The sequence below is a fragment of the Bacillus rossius genome, assembly GCF_032445375.1.
Source record: "Bacillus rossius redtenbacheri isolate Brsri chromosome 4 unlocalized genomic scaffold, Brsri_v3 Brsri_v3_scf4_1, whole genome shotgun sequence".
Lineage (NCBI taxonomy): Eukaryota > Metazoa > Arthropoda > Insecta > Phasmatodea > Bacillidae > Bacillus > Bacillus rossius.
The window spans coordinates 20,309,994-20,332,777 of record NW_026962010.1 but is presented as its reverse complement, the minus strand read 5'-3'; the positions used below and the strand labels follow the sequence as shown (position 1 = coordinate 20,332,777).

Below are 22,784 nucleotides of genomic sequence, written 5' to 3'. Positions count from 1 at the left end.
ATATGTGCTTAAATAACTAGCCTCTGTTGGTTTTTAAGAAATATAACATTCAGAGTATAAAGGTTTAATTACAATATCCAGCAGTGTGACTAAATTACATTAAACTGAGCTGTTATGCTATGTCTGTCGCCTTACAGCTGCCGGCAGGCCAGCCAGGTCAGCGCTGGTAAGTAACATGGCTGACTGGTGGAGCGGGAAACTATAAACATATAAATATAAAATAATAGTGTGTGTGCATTGTGAATCTTATCACCGCAATGTCCGTGGGCTAGCTCCGTACACAATATTCACGTGTCTCTCTCCTAACTAGACAGGTTCTTATGACACAACATTGCCCCAAACATTGCGCGAGATTTCCCAGGCTTTCAACTGTTAACATTCCATGTAAAAACTGCACGCACCCCTGCCCGGAAAAAGTTTAGTAATGTGCGAGCTAGTTTTATAGAAGCAACTGACAATAAAGAGTAGCTTACCTCCCCATTTTCGAGGGCAACCCTTACGATGAAAATGTTCACTTTTTATTTACATCTCTACAGATGTGACCCATATGCAAGGGCAAACCTTCTACGGGTAAATACACTAGCTAATCGGCATGAAATATCGGCAGGCATGATTCCGATAACTGGTAAGATGAAGATGACAATATCTGCCAAATAATCTACCTGTGATTGGCATCGACCCAGCTATAATAGGAACCCAAAGAAGCCATATTGCCAATTTTCATTCCACAAAAATTTTTTTTTATCATTTAAAATCGAAAATTTGCCTTTGGTAACACTGAGACAAGACATTAAAAAAAAATTACAAAATTTAGAAAATAATTTTATTGATGATAGTATAGCAAATGTAAGTAATTCACAAAAATAATTCAAAACTAAATGCCAATGAATTTACAGGGGAAAATACTTAGAGCAACCATCAACTATTAAGTTCAAGCATTCATTTGAGTTATATTATACTTTCTCAAAGTTAAGATAGAAAATTGTTCAGGCACCAAAATGGTTGAAACAAAGATGGCACATGGTGAGTGCAGACTGGAGAGCGGGCTGTGAGCCGGGCGCTCACCCGGCAGGAGTCGCGCAAGTCGTACACGTGGACGCTCCCGAGCCGGTCCCCGCAGACGAGCATGTGTCCGTGGCACACGGCGGCCGTGGTCCAGCGCTCCTTGCTGGCCGGCAGCTCCAGCTGCCGCTCCTTCGCCAGCGCGCCCCCTCCGTCTGGTCGCATTCGCCAGGCCACACGCATGCACTCCGACCACTCACACACAGGGAACAAACTACTTTACTCAGGGGGACTGCGATAAAACCAAGATAACACGGAAATATGAGTCAACACACTATGTAACACCAAAATGGTGGTAAATTTGTAAAATTAAACATAAATGAAATCATTTTAACTCTTTAACCTCATATTTTTATGAATTTTTTTTTTAATTTTTTTTAATTTTGGTATTTAGTTAGTAACAAAATATTCATACCCAGTAAATCGTAAAAATTAACTATGTTTCCCTAGTTGATAATGCACATTTTACTACCACATTTTCACCTTATGCAGTTATTGATGTGTACCTGTAGCTAGGCCTGTGCGAATATTCAAATTTTGGAATACCAAAATGAATACTTTATTGTTCGCATTTGATTCGATTTTGATTGCCAACACTTAGAAAAAAACAAATATTCAGCCATTTACGAATACGGCTGTGTGGGATAGGATCACAGAAGATTTGCTCGTTAGGTGGGGAAAAAATTTACACAGGATTTACATAATGTTTTAGTTTTATTATAAGGAGTTTTTTGCTACATCTGACCACGTACATTTTGATAAGACTAATTTAGTAAAGCCGAATTTAACACAGTAATTCGGAACCATTACTAACACCCACGTTATCAGCTAAAGTATTTTATGGGAAAAGAGAGTCTGGCAGTTTGTTAAAAATATATTAGAACTGACAACATACTGATAAGAATAAATGTCTGTAAAAATCAAAACACTGCAGTTAAATGTACATTCTTTTTAAAATCACCTTCTGGAAATTTATTTACATAGTGCTTTGCACTGTTTTTTTTTTTTTTTTTTTTTTTGCAGATACTAGTTTGATTACTATGAAAAATAATTACTTATATTACCCTGTCAAAATATGAATATTTCAACAAAATTTTACCTATAGTAATTGTAGCTAACTTAATCCAACCAACCTTTCCCAGAAGCCACTACACTAAACATTTATGTACTTTTTCTTTCAATTTGTATTTGTATATATGTACATGTATTCATACCTATGTGGAAAAAAAATGTTGTTGGATTATAATTCTTACTATTCAAATTCAATATTCGTATTCAATAAATAATTTGATATTCATATTCAATTTGAGATCAAAAACTGATATTGGCAAAGGTCTACCTGTGAAATACATTTTTTTAAATTTAGATTTTGTTTCAAGCAAAATGTGGTTTCTACCACTATGAACATGACACTTTTTGTGGAAAAGTTTTAAGTAACATTTCAGCATCTTGTATGTTTTGAATATTGCACCATCTTATAAAATAAATAGCATTTATTAAAATAAATCCAGTTAAAACCAAATCGACCATTTGAAAATCCAACTGATATAAAACAACACTCTAACTTTGTCTCTAAAATATGCAATGTTTGCGATTCTAATGACTTCATTAGGCAAAAAAAAGAAAATTACTTAGCACATAACCATGTTTGCAATGGCATGTGCCTTAAAAAATCTTATCTGAAAACTTTTGAAAACCAAGTTCTTTGTAAGTCTGCACCAGGGTTGGCCAATTTAAACCAGTTGGTTTTTAAACCAAGTGGTTTCTATAAAAACTTAATAGTTTTTTAAATTATGAATTTTTAAATAGAATATCTTAATGTTTTTAATGAATGGTCTAATTTCATTGTCATTAATGTTTATTATGATTTAAAGAAACAAACATTATCTACTAATCAAGATCTTATAGTTTAAATTATCCAAATAAGTTTTAAATCATAGCCAGCTAACTACTTCTCTAAAATTTAAAATATTTAATATTTAATTCCTATTCTGTGGAAAATCTCCGGCTGAACTGTTAAACTCCATTCAGTAAGAAACACCTATTCTAAGGAGAATTCTCCTCCTGTAGGTAATACCCTTTCTAAGGTTAAGTCCCAGTCAGATGTGCAGGTTTGCTGTTATATATTTATATATATATTTGATGTTATAACTTTTTTGGTTCAACTTGAGTGGCAGAAAGCGCGATGTTGTATGGCTTTCATTTGAACATGCTGAGAAACAGAATAACTAACGTAATTAAGAAAAACCTGCTTTAAACCTAAAAAACCTAGTTTGAACAAAACTAGGTTTTTTTTTTTTTTTTTTTTAAAGCAAACAATCTGTTGTTTTTTTTTTCCAACCCTGGTCTGCGCGCACCTGTAAATGGTTATGGGGTTTCAATTAGAGAAACTGATGACAAAGATGAGTTAGAGCACACTCACAGTCAATCTTCCATATCTCCAGTTTTCCGCGAGCACCACACGTCAGAATACTGTCGGAGCTGAGCCAGTGAAGAGAGAAGATGCGGCCGTCCACTGCTGCTGTTGCTTCGATTATCTTCACTAGGCGGCAGTCATCTTCACTGCCACTTTCTTGCACATCATCCAAACACATTAATTTATGAAAACTTCATGTGTAACACACTTATTGCCACTAACTGTCACTGCCAGGCAGCATGAGCTCAAAATGTGCCATAGTTTCAAAGATAACTTAAAGATTAACACATTAATAAATAACTATGACATAACTTTTCCTTTGATAAGAAAATGTTAATATTTTAAGCCCATTAAAAAATAATTACGTCTGAAAATACTTTTGCTTGTGTTTTTCAAATATCCTGAGCATACTTAAAACATTAATATACATTAAAGATATATAGACATATAGTTAAATATAAAACAAAGTTCCTCCACCAAAAATAATTCACAGTATGTAATTTGCAGCTATCCTAATCGCAATTTAACACTTTTAGTTACACACCCCAATTTTACAATTTCTCAAAAACTTACTCATTTTTTTGTGGTTTTACGTGTAGAGACAAGATTTTGTTTTATTTTCAGTCCAATTTCATATTTAAAAGAGAGGATTTCGGTGCTGTTTTAATTTTTTATAAAAACTGTTTTGTAATACTTGCTCCACTGAAATAGGGGTGAAATTTATATGCTGCATTTTTTTGGTAAAATAATTCTTCATTAATTGTTCCAAAACAGATACATTTAGAACAATAAAAATAAATTAGTGAGCATTTATGAATTGAAATTGATTCAATAAGAGATGCACAATAAAACAAATTGAATTAAATTTTTCTGATACATGCAATTTGGTACAATTTTTTGCCTCGAAATAACAACATTCCTTGAATTCTGAACATTAAAAGTTTTCTTTTTTTATGATTTGAATTAAGTTTTGATTAAATTAGGCTTAGTTCCATGACATAACTTGCATTTCGGTGCTGCATGAGTATGGTGTATTAACTTGCATTTTGGTGTTATGTGGTGATTTGGCATATTTTTCGGTGTTATTTCAATTTTATCGCAATTCACCAGACAATCTTGTCCCTACTCATGTCATACAAACTTAATGAAAATATATCTTTTTTATAACTGCATGCATATTTTCAATATTTTTACTTATCCTTTAAAGTTGTAAAAAAAGTTTTACTGTACATCCAATTACACAGTACTGTTTCTGTATGACAGTGATACTACGACTCAATAAGCTATCAACAAAACTACCAGTATTTATGTTTGTATGTAAAAAAATAAACAGTAATTTTTAACTTTACATTGGCAGCAACCCACTTCTATGGAAATGGTAATTTAACCCGCTGGTCAGCCATTAAAATAATAATCCAAGTATTTAAGTTGACATATGGGACAACCGTCTATTATAATAAATACTCCATCAAAAAACTAGGCAAGTCAATCTTATACCTATTGCTAGGTGATAGATGCATGCAAAGGCTGCGCATAAACACGTTTGGGGCTTCAATTCTGAACAGCTTGTTTTCTAAACAAAAACTGTCAAAGATGTGATCCTGTGGATGAAGTTAGCACCTAGTGAGGCTACAAAGAGCTAATGCAACATTATTATTGCATAATATTGTATACCTATGTTTACAAAAGTGACTGTACAAGTTTATGTTGCTACACATGGGTCCGCCATTATTTTTGCACATTTCCGTACATTGACATCCTTTCCATTTTCACTAAATTACTCCTACCAAATGTCATATACCAAAAGCTAAGTTGTTTAAACATCAAACATTTATTTGTGTTTCTGTCATCTGAAATATATAATAGTAAAAAAAAAACTTTATATTAAATTGTATTCACAAGTAAGATGCCCTACAGCTATTCTTTCTTACAATAAGTAACAGAGAAGCTATTCATCTCAGTAGCATTCACAGAATTTAATTCCTTGGTGAGAGGAAGGGGGGGAAATACAACTACGTTGCCTGCTGTTTGCTTTCAAATACTTTCCTTTTGTTAGTGAGTATACTAGATTTATATAGATTTTTAAAAATATTGTGGGAGACGTTCTTTACTCACCCCCCCCAAATACACCACTTAATAGCAATGTGGTTACTGGCTACACTATATAGACACTACCTGCTCATGTGCTGTAAAATCAAGTTAATTTATTGCCGGGCAAAAGAACGGTACATACAGCCATTTGGTATCCAGTTTCATCAACAATGTGGTCATTAACAGATGGACTTAGGACCCCGGTGGTTGGTGGTCAAATCACTTGCCTCCTACCAAGGTGTTTCGTGTTTGATTCTAGTGGGGTCTAATCCTGATGACTCACAAGTGGGATATGTGGCAGACGTTCCCATGCTTGGTGAGTTTTCTTGGGATGCTCTGGTTACCACACTCATTCATTCTGTTTATGCTCATTAGCAGCTCATCAGCTTTTCACCGTCTATATTGACTTTTATGTAGATGAAACATAAGTTCAATACATATCCATAAAGTTCGAGTCAGTAAAATTGGAGAAATCATCAGCCATGGTGTATCATAAGATATCATCCCAGCATTTGCCTGGAGTGATTTCGGACACACGTGTAAAATGAAAATAAGGATGAATGGAGCAGAATTTAAAAAACTAGATCTTCCCGAATGTAAGTTCATTTACTTTTACAAAACCTTGTCTTGCAAAGTTGGTATGAAATCAATCAATCAATCAACAGCTCTTGACCTTACCTAAACAGTTTTGTTTCATTTTCATACCATATCAATTTATGACAAGTTTCATATGTACCTACACAATGGCAGATGCAAGGGAGTGGATATATCCCCCTGCCCTCCAAATTATAAAAAAAAATTCAAAAATATCAGTTAAGACAGAGTGTTACTGTGTGAGAAGCCATGTTGCATGTGACCTATATATCAGTGTGTGTGTCAATAGTAATATAGGTTGTTTTAAATCCACTTGTTCAAATTAAATTTTTTTTCAATTTTTTTTCAACTTCCCCTTTTCACAGAAAAATTTTTTCTAGAATCCGCCACTGACCTACACTGAATATAAAGATATAACAAAATAAACAACAATTTTTCTCCAGTATGTCTCACATAAATTTAGGCATCATAATTTTTTGTGTTGCATTTACATTTTATAGAAAAGTTAAATTATCTGCTGAATCATTAATTTACTTTCACGAATTGAATAGGAATATCCTAAATTTTTCAAAGCATTATATAATTTGCGTGATATGAAAAACTAACATCATTGTGCTCCTTGTGTGACCAAATACCCCGAAATTGTTTCTTCTACTTTATTTACACTGAAAATGTATAAATTTTCTTTTCAAAATTCTATCAATGAGAATATCCTTCTATTATTTAAAACAAGCTTTACCCACACTTTAACATTTAAAAAATACTGCTACCAAAGTTGAACGAGCGAGCGGTGAACTTATATGAACTTCAGAACTGCTCAGGAGAGTATAATAACTACGCGAGATGTAGACTTCCCACGCAGATGACTCCCTGCGGCTGGTGCATGCGGTGAGCTGCAGCTAGGCCGTAACTGTAGCGGCACATACCTTCACCTGTGCTTGCCCTGGAGGATGTCGTATACTTCCGTCCAACACGATCATAACATAACCTATAGGGATGTGCGAAAGTGACTTTTTCCACACGAAATGAAAGTGAAATAAAATTTATCAAGTTTCGCGAAAGTGAAACGAAAATGAATTTTTCTATGAGATAAATATATTCTTAACGAAAGTTAAGCGAAATTTTTTAATTAACAAAGAAAAAAGTGCCCCAAAATTTGCTCTTCAGTAATAAATTCTATTACATAAATCATTTTGGTACCTTTTGATATATATATAAATATTATTATTTAATATAATCAACATCCGCCCTAGACCACACAACACAGCCCCATGTCACTCGTAAATTTCAAGAATCAATCCAGATCTTTCAGTGCACAGACTATTTCCTTTACAGTCGTAATGTCGCAGTCTATGATAATATATTTATCATGTGCATGGTACTGATGAAAAAATACGTGACTACTGCGGAACGGCCGCCATCTTGCACCACTGTCACACATGGCTAGCTCAGGAAGCTGTAGACCAGGCAAGGGACATGGTCAAAACAAAAAATAACAAATGGTTGCTGCCAAGTGGTCATTACACGCAGTGACTTGTTGACCTTTTTGTCTAATTGGCTGTATATTATGAGGATTTTATATGCCAGTCAGAGTATGTAAAATTTAAATAAAGCAGACGACAATGTTTTTGTTTGGCTGTGCGCGAATAAAAGTAGGTACGTTCTTTGTTTATGTGTATACGGTAAATACTAAATACTGTACTAACAGTTCTGGAATGTATGTTTTACGAATATAGTACCTACACTACTGTTTGAAAGCAAATGAATCAGGTAATTTTTCAAATATTGCATGATTTTGTTTTGATACCTAGGCCTACTGTAATCACGGTTGAATTTTGTTTACTTTATCTGCCATGTTTGTTCAAATTATGATTTTACCGTATTTTCATTAATGTGAGTTTTTTTCATCACCACGTAAATTAATCTTAATGGAAATCTTTTTTCTAATTAATGTCTTTATATGATTTGCATATGTTATTACATTATTAGTAATAACAAGCAAATCATATGAAGACATTACAGTAGAATCTCAGTGCTAAGTACTTACAGGTACCTCAAGTTTTTGTACTTAGTACTGAAACATGCATACATATATTTACAAAAAGAAAAAAATATATAAAAAATTGCTACAGGAGAGCCGCAATGCCATATGTATTAGCAACTGCGACTTGCTTTTTTCCCCTTGTCTAGTTCTCTGAGTATATCCACTTTTTACTTAAGCGTGAATTGCTTTCGTTTCTTTTTATCTCCAGGATCATTCATATTGTAGCACAAATACAATGCGGTGTCCAAATAACGTAACCTGAAAATAAACTCAACAATAACAATAAACAATCCCGGCACAGACATCAAACAGTATTTTTAGCGTAGCGTAACACTTTTGTCTAACTAATTAATACTTCTCTCAAACTTCCGTCTTTCGATGTATCGAATGGTGTTGTGTTGCTCACGTCGCATACTACGTACGGTATAATCTATGGTTGTGCGCGCAACTGTTTGTTAACTTTGTTTTGAGAATTTAGAGGTTAGAAAATGCGTTGCGGTGGTATTTGTGTATCTTTGTTCTACTACATTAATCATTTAGCTGGAAATTTATTTACCAGTTTAAGTAAATTTTGGTGTAGTAATGCCACGCTACTAGTAGAATTTTTACGTTATAGTGAAAATATGATACTTTAAACTGAAACCGTTTTGCATGGCGAAGATACGATTTTTGGCGGGGACTTAAAAAAAATTCGTTAAGTGAAATATACTTTATAATAAGGTACGTTATTGTACCGGTATTCTACAGTACATTTTTATTAAATTACGAGTTCTTTTTCAACTAGAACAAACGGAACTTCGGTAAGCTATTGAACTTTCGTTTGGCTCGAAATATTTCGCTAAAAACGAACTTCGACAGATGAAATTCTTACCGAAATCGAAAATGAAAGTAGCAAAATTTCGATTTCGGTATCGGTATACCGAACCTTCGCACAACCCTAATAACCTACAATACTCTCAATGACAATATTTACATGATATTAATGAATGTATAAACCATTTCGCACATAAAATATAGTCCAGGGTAGTTTCACTATTCTAAGTTTCATTTGGCACACCAATACATTTGGTATGTCCCCTAGTGTTTACAAAAGTGACTATAGGGATGCATATTGCTACACAAGGTCTGCAACCTTTGTGACACATTTTCCTTCATCAACTTCCGTTTCATTTTTACGAAATTACTCCTGCGAAATGCTGTATATCCAGAGAGCCAAGATGTTTACACGTAAAAAATCAAAATACTGCTTGGCCTTTAATAATGTTAAAAAAAAATGTGTGTGTTTTGGAGTGTAGCCTGTGAAGACAGGCACGGACCTGTGAACATGACGACGGAGCCGCGGAAGGAGGCGAGCGCCAGGTGGCGCCGGCACGGCGAGAAGCCCATCAGGCAGTAGTTGGCCAGCGCGGGGTCTCCGTGGCTCTGCGTCCACTCGGGCGGGCGGCCCGGGCGAGCGTCGCACAGCATCAGGCGGCCGGCGCTGGTGACGGCCGCCACCCGGCCGCTAGCCAGCAGCCCCACCCTGCGAGGCTTCTCCCCCGCGGGCAGGGCGGGCAGGGCGGGCAGGGGCCGGCAGCCCCCTCCGTCGCCACCCTGCCACCTGGCGAGGGGCCACAGGGCCACGCCGCTATCCGCCCCGCCCGTCACCTGGTCTTGCCGGCACCAACACTTACTCTTATCCTCAAACATGTGTATCTATACATACTATGTAAATATACAGAATGTTCACAAATAGTGGGCCATAAAAATTAACGGGTGGCAGGGAATGCCGGAAAAAAAGGCAATAATTGTTAAAGAACATAAGCCTGTAAACAAAATCCTGCAAAGTTACAGGTGCAAACAGTAATGCGCAAACTTGAATTTGACAGCTTTCAGGGAACTACTCCACTGGCTGGGGATGCATGATTGCAACAAGAAAGGTTATGCCTATACACAAGAAAGGTAGTAAAATAAATTTAATGAATTATAGGCCCATGTCTACCCTAAATATGATTGCTAAAGTCTTTAGATCTTGAGTTCAATGTCAAAAATAGACTATCAAACAATCAAAATGGATTTGGAAGCGGAAAAACAATGGCAAACACAACAGAGTAGACACAAATGCAGGGTACGTGGGCAAGGTCTTGAGAGTCAGGCTTCCAATATTTTAAAACCAGATCTTGCAAAACTCTCTGAGAATTTAGTCGTCCATGCACAAAAATATTCCCATGTGGACATGCACCTGCTAGTAGCTCTCAAGAAATGCCCACTTTTGAGATTGTCTTCTCTCCCCAGCTAAACAAACAGCAGCCCTTTAAAATTTTACTCCCATTTTTTTCTTAATTTTTTACATTAGCATTCACAGTTAAATGTGCATTACAATTGATTGCCGAGTGTGGTAACATGATGATAGCTCTGTCTAATGGCCATCAAAAGTTAGTAAGTAAACTTGACCTAGCATCAGCCAACTAAAACACAGACTAGCTAGTGGCAAGAACACAATCAGGAAACTAGCTAGCAATTACAGCCTGCCAGTCATCAGTAGACCTAAACAAACACATACATTAAAAAAAGGTTGAATTTTTAATGTATAATTTCTTTGAAACATATAATTTCTGAGATAGTTTGGTTCATGTAAATGTTCCAAACCGGGATACGTAGGATGTGTTCATGGACAGTGACAGCTGGAAGCTCTCACCAGCAAGTGATGAGCCATGCTATAGGCCACGCTGCGCACTCCCGCCCCTTGGTGGACTCTCCAGCGCTTCACCAGGTCACCTCCGGCGGACCACACGCAGACCAGCGAGTCCTGCACACACACAGGCACACCCGTCCTCCACCAAGGACTGACAACACGTACCTCGCTTGAAGAGAGTAGGGTCGAGTGTGACTCATGCGTGTGCAGGAGACCACATGAGTGTCCACGTGTAACCAGATTATCTGCCCTTTTCATGAAGGTTGCTGTGCTTTTTCATAGCGATGTTTTTTCTCAGGACATATCATCTGCTACACTTTAACCGAAACAAGCACTAATCAATCAGAGATACGTACCAGCTAGGCGCTGATCATGGGTGCAACAACCAGTAAGTCTAAATTGAATGAACAAGTGAAAATAAACAAATAATTTTGAACGTGGCAGTGAAACAGAATTTTAACAAACATGCAAAGTAGTTAACACGGGTCTAGAATGCCACTAAGAATAATCAAGTCGCAAACTTGAAGCAAGAACTCTCCTATGATCGATCCCCGGGCATGGTCGTGACAAGATGCTCGTCCAAGTTCTGAGTTGGAATAATCGGAAGAGGTATGCTAACATGACATTATATAAGATAGAGAGAGTACGCCTCCATCACAAGAAAATAATCCCTCAATTGGGGGGCGGTCTTGGGAATACTGGAGAGGGTAGGAGGGGCAAGCAGAGAATGGAAGGGAGGGGATACGAACACTACTCTGACGCCGATAATATCCGAAAAATTGCCCAAGGTCCGACGGTGACAAACATGCGTTTGTCGCAACCTCATTGACAGCGACGTCCCTATGGATGATAACTCTCACCAAAACAATGATATGTAAGAAGGAATCAGCCATGGTCGAAATGCCTATAGCAAGGAACCATCCCAGCTAATACCTGAAATGATTTTGGGAAACCATGGAAAAAACTGAACTCAGGATGGCCTTACCAGGATTCAAACCCAACCTCTAGAATGTGAGTCCAGTATCATACCACTACACCACCCCATCCAAAATACAGATATATTTCATGTTATGAATATGAAACTTGTGTTCATTAATATGTGATGAAAAAATATTTTTAAAATCTGATAAGATATAGATAATACTATCTCAAATTTTTAGATTAATTTAATAACTAATAAAACTTTTTAAGTTTTTAAAGTGTATGTTAGAAAACTATCACATTAGTAATCATGTTTCATTTTTAAATAAAGTATTTGTTGTAAAATAATTGCATGCTTTTAACTATTTTTGACTACTATTATATAACTGCAATGATACATCTTGTTTCTAGTTTTATAATGCACTTGAAACTGCGTAAGTCTAAGCAAAATTGATATGGTCTGTTCATCTAGCATGTGTCAAATATTTCATGAAAATGTGTTGTTCTTACTGGCCATTTAGATTTTCCCTGCCTGTTTGTATTGATCTGCTTACGGGTGAATCAAGCAAGAAACTCCACCACCAGGGATCCAGCAACTATACTGGGATTACGAAAATATGAGAGATTTTGTTCATGGAGCTGTTTTTTACTTACAATGCATATAACACTAGAATAGTTCAGCAAACATTTATCTACAAACAAAAAAAAACCTACATTTTCAACAGAATACATAGTTTCAGGAGTTCCAATACTTTATCTTTGCTGTACTTGCAATGCATAACACTAAAGTAGTTCAGCAATTGTTTATTTACAAATAAAAAGCACCTACATTTTCACCAGAACACTCATAGATATAGGAGTTCCAAATACGTTATCTTTGCTGAAAACAGTGTTTTGATGTTGAAATAATTGCTGGGATAAATGAATCATTTTAATTGAAGGGATAAAACAAAAAATGTTTTGTACTTGTTATGGATATATGATTATGAAAATAATAATAATGATAATAATAAACCTATATATAGTTACACTCATCATTGACTTAATGATTGGGTAATGCTGTAGGATATATAATTTTCATTGCTCTTTGCTACCTGTTCATCCTAGCATTGCTGCCAAAGTCTTGGCGCAAAGATATTTTGACTACATCTTGATGTTGGGTAAGCCATTTTCCTGCACATCATAGGTGAGTTAAGTATCTTAAATTATATGACTCTGTGTGTAAGTTGATTTGTATAGTTCTGTGTGTGAATGATTACGAGTTTGAACATTATCTTCCCATATACATGAACATTATCTTTCATGTGTATGCCCATTATCTTCCTTATGTCATTCAGTGTTTGAATGATTAATGTCATAAGGTAGATGAATGCTTTTATTTTTGGTGATATTACCTTTATATGCAATGAACTGCATATTTTATTGTTCAATATATCTTCACATGACCGAATGTATGTGGCTTTGTCACAATCATGAGTTGCAAGTCAAGTGAAAGTGTATATTGAATCAATCAACAGCAAAGAAGATTATTGAATCACCAGAGACAATTAATGCACTTGCAATATATTAAAATAACCTGGATTTTTAATAAATATTTTGTATATATTAAAGAGTTTGTTATATTCATGATTTTTCAATGGGTGCCTTAGGCACCTTACAGCTAACTAAAATTATTTATTTATTTATTTATTTATTTATTTAAATTTGTTACATGCCCACAGACAGTCTTGGGACTTTAGAGGTGGGCACGACACAAAACAAGTAAAAACAACACTATCACAATAAATAGAGACAGCACAGGATAAACACAAAACATGAAAACAGAAATGATATAAATACCACAAGGACAAGATAACATGACACATTACTTAGCGAAATGTTAATTACATAATTATTAAACTATACACAAAATATATAAAAAAATGGATAATACAAAATATAACATGTGAGTAGAGAACAAATTAAGAGGATAAATTTTTAAGTTTAGATAATTGATTATTATTGTGATTCCTAACTAATCGGTATATTATGTCATTAAAGTTATGTAGAGTACAATATGTTTGGTATAAACGAGAATTAAATTGTGGTATTTTTAACCCAGTGGTTTCCAGGAGATAAGTACAGTTAATTTTAGCGTTAAAACAATTTTCAACAAACAGAGAATCTAAATAGACTCTACGTGCACCAAGAGGAGTTAATGCAGGTGAAGGAAGGTTTTTTAAGTTTATTAAATTAATTAATTTTGTTTGTATACTTTCTAGTTTATTTGCATCGGCCGACTTGATGTCATTCCAGATTACTGAACAATATTCTAATTTGGACCTTATTAAGGCAAAATACAGGGAGAGAATTGAGTCTGAATTGGTAGCATAAAAAGTAATAAATTTGATCATAGCAAGGGTTTTGCGGGAAGACATGTATAAATAGTTTACATGATTATGGAAAAATAATTTTGAATCTAAAATAACACCAAGATCCTTAATTGTTGAACATTTCGTGATTACAGAGTTTTCTAAAATATAATCAAAATTAAGTGGTTGATATTTCCTTGTAAAGGATATAACAAATGGTTTGTGTTTATTTAGTGTAACCAGATTAAATTTACACCAATTGTTCACTTGGGAAATGTCATTTTGTAATAAAATACAGTCATTCTGTGTTATTATATTCCTAAATATTTTTAGATCATCGGCAAAAAGTACTCCTGTAGAATGGTTGAGAATTTGAGGCAGGTCGTTTATATATAAATTAAAAAGAAGAGGCGATAATGTGCCTCCTTGAGGGACACCAGAAGAGATACTAAACAGGGAAGAATTGTGGTTATTAATTGTAACATAAAAACTTCTATTAGTTAAGTAATTAGAAAACCAGTTTGTAAAATTTTGAGTTAAACCAAAGTTAAATAATTTTTTAAGAAGTATAGAATGGTTCACAGTGTCAAAGGCCTTGGCTAAATCAAAGTAACAGGCATCCACTTGCCCTCTGTTGGTAACCTCTCTGTGTATAGGATTTAAAAAAGTAAGCAAGTTAGTGGTGGTCGATAAACCTTTCCTAAAACCATGCTGACTGCTCGATAAACTGTTCTTAAGCTGGAAATTTAAAAATATAAAAATTATTTTTTCAAATATTTTAGAAAAACCATTGAGTAGAGAAATAGGCCTATAATTGTTAACATTCTGTTTAGAGCCTTTTTTGTGGATAGGTATCACCTTAGCAGTTTTCCATTTCTCCGGGAAAACAGAGGATTGTAAACTAAAAATTAAAAATATGCAGCAAAAGAAGGACTAATAATTCAGAGCAGCCTTTTATAATGAAATTAGGTATGCCATCAGGACCCGTAGATTACATAAGGAATTAAATATTAAATTCAAATTTAATTAAATTTTTTTTTGACGTGACGTCTAATAAATTGATGGATGCCGGCTGCACGCACGAAAAAGGATGACTCATTGTCCCGTTGCGCACAATGTCCCGTTGCGCTGTGTACCGTTACGCTCATTGTACGTTTGCGCCGCATATATCTCTCTTCCACTCGATTGGAACAACCATCGATTTGACTTTTTCAAGGCACATTAAACTTGAAACACTCTCATTCGTTTCCTACTTTTTCTATCATCATCCTATCCTTAACAGAATAACACAGATTGGAAAAAGTTAAATAGCAAACATGTATAAAAGTTATAGTTAAAATAATCTCTTCGTTAAAGTAATAAACATATTTGAATTAATGAGTGCAAATAAAAGTAAATTTATCAATTAAATTGTAGATTTCATTTCACTCCTTCTTTGTATAAAAGTTATAGTTAAAATAATCTGTTCGTTAAAGTAATAAACATATTTGAATTAATGAGTGCAAATAAAAGTTAATTTATCAATTAAATTGTAGATTTCATTTCACTCCTTTGTATCCATACAAAATAGTGATAATTCAATAAAAATGATTTAATTTTATTCATAAAAGTATGCAATCATTTCATCAATGTTTTGTTATGACGTAACGTTAAACTATCGTCCGTAAACCGACTTTACAGACAACCAATTTTTTTAAGTTACATTTCTTTAGCTGCGTTATGAAAAAATAATGACAGTGAATTTATATGATGTGCACGCATCATGCAGCGAATTGATAAGATGAAAAAAGGCTACATACAAAATGTTGTTCAGTGTTTTAATGACCTTTCCTTATGTGATTCTGTTTTTAAATGATTTATGTGATTGGATGTTTGAATAGTCTTTCCTTTTTGGATTGTTATGATCTTAATATGTAATGAAATATGAAATATCCTATACATAGTTATGCTCATCACTGACTCACTGACTTTGTAACGCCAAAGAGATACCCTCTTTTATCGCATAATCGTCACACGCGCATAATCGTCACAAGTATAATTTTTAGGGTGTCAAAATTTGGATATAAAAACCTCTCGCGTAAACGTTGCATGATGATGTTTATGGTCCCGTTATTTGGTTCCAAACACTTTGTGTAGGTTTTTTTTTCTCGTAAAAAACTATGTTTTTTAAAGTAGAAATATAATATTTATTTGGACATTACCACTTACTTATTTAATTAACGGAAATACAAGCTGTCTGATGTGTAAATTTTCTCTTAAAGACTTTTTAAAAGTTATAACCTTTATCTGTTTGTCTGTATCGCCGCGGTGTACCACTTATAAAAATGTAGCCAGAGCTAGTTGGCATAATTCATGTTTGGTTATGTTGCACATGTAGTCGAATATTGATATCTCGCCGATTCATTTAACTTGTGCGCTCTGTTGAGTGCCGAGTCAACTACATTTGATGGCCCACACTCTTTCGTGGTAAGTGTGTACTACAACGATAGTTATGCGTCGTTCAGGCTCACATTTGGGTCACAGATTTTGTTTTTATATTTAAAGTTGAAGAAAGGTTTTTTGTTGCATGACTTTATTAATATAAATTGTTTGGCATGCTCTTTTATACGACACTTTTTAAATAAACGTACTTTCCATGAATGGGTTTTGTTTTCATAAATCACTTTACCAGCCAAATTTTTTTTCTCGCATAAACATCGCACCCCTACTTTTAAAACTTGATTTTAGTATAAAATGTGCGTTGATTATGCGATTAAACATTGTATGTATACCTTGGAGACAGGCGAATCGTGAAGCACAAATATTAGCCAACTCCATAGAGATTTGTATCAAATAGAAAATGAGTGTAACAATAGAGTAACATTTTAAATACAGCTACATAAGTGGAACATGCATTAATTTTAATTATTAAATTTAAGTGTTTATTATATTCAGCCTTAGGCACCTTATGAATAGCTATGCTTATAATTACTTAAAACTGCTTATATCTCAGAAAAATTACATCTAAAAAAAACTGTGAAAACTTTTCTTTTTTTTGGAAATGTATGTTTGAGTCACTGGAAATCGTTTGATGATATTTTTAATTTTTTATCTATCCCCTTTCGAAAATGTTTGTTTTTATTTTTTAAATATGCTTATATCTTTGAAGTTTATAATTTTTATAACAAACCAATTTTTTGTTTCTTTTATGAATATATTTGTATGCCCGAATAATTTTTTTGCAGAGTTGCTTTGTTTAGTTATGTCCTTTTGAGTTTTTATATTATATTCTTCTTTTGTAGTCATCTAATTTGTTGCTGCTAAAATTATCGGTAAATAGCGCAAATGGACTATATATATTTGTATATATATTTTTTGTCAAATTTATTACTCATTTTATATATATATATCAGATATAATTTTAATTTACACAATAATAAAAGAAATTGAATTTTAAATAATAATTTTGTGTATACTAAAATAAAGTGTTTGTTGTATTTATCATTTTTCAATGAGTGGCCTTAGGCACCTTACAACCCCCCTAGTAATGTGCCAGTTTTCATATGCAAAAAACTTCCAAAAAAGTTCTTTAAAAAACAACCTAAAACACAAAATTCAATGAAAAAGAAATCTATTGATGAAACCACCTTCAAACAATGATTCTCTCTCTGTCTATAGTATGGATGTGCCAATTCATGAAAGAACCGATTCAGATTCGAACTGCCGATTCAAAGATTGGCCGATTCCGATTCAGATTTATTCTGATTCCGATTATTTAATTGATTTCTGGTAAAAATTTGGTACAATAATTTTTTTTTGTATTATTTAATAGTATATGAAACTTTATCAGTTAATGTAGATACTTACATCATTTGAAGGCGAGACTTTTATTTATTTCAATTTTTTCTTATTTTACCCCAAATTATGCCTCCTCCCATGGCGGTCTCTTGCATATTAATTTCAAAGTGAAAGAGTAATTTGTGTATAACTTGTCAGTTCATATTAAATTCAGAATAAGAAAAGCGTAAATTTTATCTTGTAGTAGAATTAACCTTAACATTGCTTAAAAAAAACATAGTACCAACTCATCTGCAAGAAATTTCCGTTCAACTAAAAGTTTTTCTTCACGTACGCAAAAGCAACAAAAAAAGTTCTAGAATTCATATATGTATTCTTAATGGAAACATTGTTCATTACAATTTCCGCAATAAAAACGCATTCAACTAAATACCAAACTAACTAACGTATTTGACTTACCATCGTGTTTACCTCTCATTCTCAGCCGGGCATTTTTTTTTCAAAATAAAAAAAAAGTAAATAAGATATACTGCTGCTATGCCAGCGCACCTAGCGACAGAATTTTTTCCCGGGCCAAACTCGCCCATTAGACAATCCGTTTTCTTCCTAACCTGTAGTAGAATTAACCTTAATTGCACGCAAAACACGACAGATTAACATGCGTGAAATTAGTTTTTATTTAAAATTAAATATTTTTTGTATTAATTTTTAGTGTTCATAATTATACGTGATCATTGCAGTACAGGTTTTTTTACCGCTGGAAAAAATAACATTGTTCGGCCTTATGAGGTTTTGGTAATTGTTTGAGTGTTTCCGTTAATATAAATCTGGGTATCGTAGTGAAGTATGTACTGAACTTTAATTAAAAAATTATCTGTATAAAGTATAAATCTATGAATTATTACAATCGGAATCAGAATAAATCGGTCGTTTTCCGATTCTTTGAGAATCTGTGATTTACTTGAAATCGGCCGGTTCGGATCTCTTGCTGATGCATCGGTAACATCCCTAGTCTATAGTCATGTATTCAGGTCATCTGCACCCTTCATCACACCTGAAGTGCCGTATCTATGGCCTGAACCATTGACCACTGCATGTGAGTGTGAGTGGCCAGCCATTCAACCGTGCGCTACAACCGTGCTGGTGGTAGGTAGAACCATCAATCAACAAGAACAGCCATGGCGTTATCTCTTAAGACTTGATTATTTAATATTAATGTTTTAAAGCACTCTGTTTATTTGCACAATATAATTAGCAGTTAGGATATAATTTACTTGTTTAAGTGTGAAAGTTGTTGTTTAAGTGTGAGAGTTGTTTTTCTTTTTGAAGTTGTTTAGTTGCTTTTGTTCTTATTTTTGTTTTGTTTTTTTATTTTTGTTGTTTTTCTTTTATTATTTTTTTTTTTTTGGTTGTTAATTTACCAGCATACAAATAACTATAGCCTCCTCCTCGCTAAGAGCAGGCAGGCATTCTTAAAAAAATACAAGGGAACTCTCGTCAAACACATGGGCAAATTCACATCCCAGGATGGAGTCTAACTGGGTCCCTATGTCTGTTAAAAAACACAGAGTGGCACCTAACCCCATAACTCAAACACAATCTTTTTTGATGTGACCATTATCTATAGGCTTTCCAACCTTAAAGCTGGATGAATCCAGCCAACATCACCTACCTATTGTAGTGGGTCACTCTCCAGTAATAAATTTAATATGCCCAACTACAAAAGAAAAGCTTTACAGTAAAACCTTTTTGTTGCGACCCCATTTATTGCGACCATCTCTCTATTACGAACCCAATTTCGAGGAACCGTGAAAAAATGGCCAAAAATCCGAAGAAAATCGGACAGAAAATAAGTTTCTTGTGGTGAATAGTGTGTTACTGCGTTTCTCTTGCCGAGTGCTTCCTGTCGACCGCTGTCAGCGCTTAACAAGCCCCATTCCACTTCCCTTTGCCGGCAGGGTGCAGATAAAGGTTTTTGTGGCAACGTGTTTACGTTTAGCTTTTTGCGAGTGTCTAGTGTGGTACGCAGTTAAGGCAAAGCTACCTGCTGGATTTCTCTTGATTTTGATTACTATCGGTTGACAATAGACAGCGAGTGACTGGATGCACGCCCGCCTCGACTTGTTTTAACTGCCACAGCGATGTTTATTTTGACAGCTCAAGCAATTATCTTTTCCCGTGGGTTGATAGAAAAAGGTCGCTTCACCCAGCATAAAAAAAAAGGCTACGCTAATTATTCCCTGCGCAGGAAACACACTGGCTGCCGTCTGTCTACCCCGCATTTATCTTTCTTTTAACATTCCACGTCTAGCCTCTCGCGCAAGCAATAACTAGGGCCACGATTATATGGTGAATCGCGAAATTTTCCGCGAATTTATATGGAAAATGCGGAAAAAAAAAGTGATTTTTAAGAAAAACCGCTAAATAACACCGAAATTACACAATACAAGTCTCTTATATTTTAATGTGAAAAGCTTGATAGTCAAAACTTGCCCGGGTCCTGGTTGATAAGCTGGAAAAATTTCCTGCCTTGCATTTCTACATGCTTCCTCTAAATAAGCTTTAGGGCGCCGTCTGGTCAGCGTGTGTGTTAGTGAAGCGGGATGATAAGAGCGACGCTCAATGGTAGTTCTAGCGCGGTAAAACCTCTAAGTGCAAGGCTCTGAACTGGCGCGCAGTCATCTCGTTCCCGTCAGATAACTGTGAAATTTGAGCGGTGACCATAACATTATATGGCGGAAAAATAAAGATAAATGTGTAATGCATTTCCCTATGATACTTTCAAGAAATTTGTAACGGGTTTTTTACGCCTAAAACTTCGAAAACATGCCTTTTAGCCATTTTATCTCAATAGAACCAGTTGGGCATTAACAAATTCTTAAATGCTTTTCGTAAACAGACTCCAGTCGGATATCTAGTGTAGTTTGGAAATTGGGTAGGTTTTTCGTGGCTGTGCGCGGCACACGACTGTAGTTGCCATGCGTCACGCGCCGAGAATGTTATCCGGCAGGAAGGGCGAGTATAGTTCATTTGCGGAAAAAATGAATACTTTTATGGCCCTGTAAATTTTTCCATTAAAGTAATTTTGAAGTTTCAGTGACTTTCCAGCAGAAATAATGTTGTGTAACTAACAAACAAATTGTAACAAAACAATTAACGGTAAATGGCTGTCGCGGGGGTTCTTAAAAATGTTTCATTTTACCATAAATGGTCTATACAAACCTTGCTTTCATCGCACGCAGTTTGGAGAAGGGGAGGAAGGATGTTTACAGTTTCACATGCCAAAGGACGTTGGATAAGGAGGGGGAGAGAGACATGATAGTTTGTATGCCTGGGAGGGATGAACCTTGAAGTCTGGACAAGGGAAGGAGAGGTAAGCCGTATGACGTCATGCATCCGCCGCCTGTGCTGCCGCCAGCCTGTCTAGACGATATTCCCGCGCTCCCACTTACGTTGCACAAGCTACTGCTGCCGTATTTTTAAAGGAAATGTCCCATTGTTTTTTTGTTATTCTTACATGAACATTATTGGAAGTATTAAAGCCGACACAAAAATATGCTGTGTGTTAAAATTAACAGATTTTAATGATCTTTCATTTCGTTTTTTTTTTTTTAATTTTTTTCTTCTGATTTACACTTTTTGGTCAAAATGTCCAATTTTTTGACGGTTCCCGAGAATGTATTCGTAAAATCACTGCTTCGTTAAATCCGGGGTTCGTGACATCGGGGTTCTAGTGTATTTAACTACTGCAAGCAGAAAACGTACTTGTAAACTAACCAGTAAATATAAACTGTCTATTGACATATTTTCTTTAAAGGTGGCCTGTAGGGCAACGGACTTGTCATGAAGGTTGAAGTGGGTTTAAAGCGAAGCCGTCTAGCATTGTGAGTGACAGCATCCTGCCATTGTACGGCTGGTTTCTTAGCGAGTAGCGGTTTGGGGAGAAAAAAAATAGGGGGGGGGGGGGGTTGAAATCATCTGAAAATTTCGGAAAACATCTATTACGACCCCCCCTCTATTACGACCCTATTCCTGGGAACCGTGAGGGGTCGTTTCAGAGAGGTTTGACTGTATTTTCACCAACTTTTTCACCGCTTCTTCCAATTCACCGTTACATGCCTCTCTCTCCCTCCAAAGAAAAAGTTACATATCCTTCCGCGGTAAATATTTGCACTTACTTCAACCAAACATACATTTCAAAGTAACATAATATTAACAAAAAAAGATACAAGATTTAAAACCACAAATTCATTTACTTTACCATTATGTAACAGCTTACAATAACTTCTGGCAACCTATAAAGAAATAGTTCCGGCACAATTTGGCGGCAGCCTACAGCAATTTTCTCCCAAATAAAGTGAAATGTCACTTGGCCAATCACAGATAACTAGGTTAACACTTTTAAACACCTCTTGGCGCCAGCTGGGCGGCCCTTCCTTACTCCTTCTTCCCAAAACCCGGCTTAACCTTAAATTTATAAATCACCTCTGCCAGAAGTCACCAACGGAACAAAAGGAGTTACAGAAAAAAACATCCAAGGAATGTAAAGACAAATATTCCAACACCAAACACAACACAAGAATAAATATTTTTTTATATTCTCAAAACCCCCACGTTAAAGGAATCAATGTGATGGTAGGTCAGTGCCTAACCTCCTTACACTATGAAGTGTACTAAAAATCATTATGTACAAAAATAAAAACAAAAACTCATTTTAAAAAAAACACACAAATTTAAATTAACCAGTCACTGAGTGCAGCTTTGGGTTGTCAAGTTCCACCAGATACAACAGACTATTTATACTGATTATTAAACTTTAAGTTTAACAACATAAGGTCTGGAAAAAAAAATTCA

The 22,784-nt window shown here is 35.0% G+C and overlaps 1 protein-coding gene across 1 annotated transcript in view; it reads right to left on the bottom strand.

Moving 5' to 3' along the window:
* The window catches only part of LOC134541579 (tRNA (34-2'-O)-methyltransferase regulator WDR6), a 46,709-nt gene that overhangs the window by 14,704 nt on the left and 9,221 nt on the right, over nucleotides 1-22,784 (bottom strand). The window contains exons 6-9 of the mRNA XM_063385106.1: nucleotides 10,885-10,995; nucleotides 9,524-9,854; nucleotides 3,485-3,634; nucleotides 1,066-1,217 (exon numbers count right to left, since the gene is read on the bottom strand). Of these exons, the coding sequence (XP_063241176.1) occupies nucleotides 1,066-1,217; nucleotides 3,485-3,634; nucleotides 9,524-9,854; nucleotides 10,885-10,995 (744 nt within the window). The remainder of the gene's footprint in view (nucleotides 1-1,065; nucleotides 1,218-3,484; nucleotides 3,635-9,523; nucleotides 9,855-10,884; nucleotides 10,996-22,784) is intronic.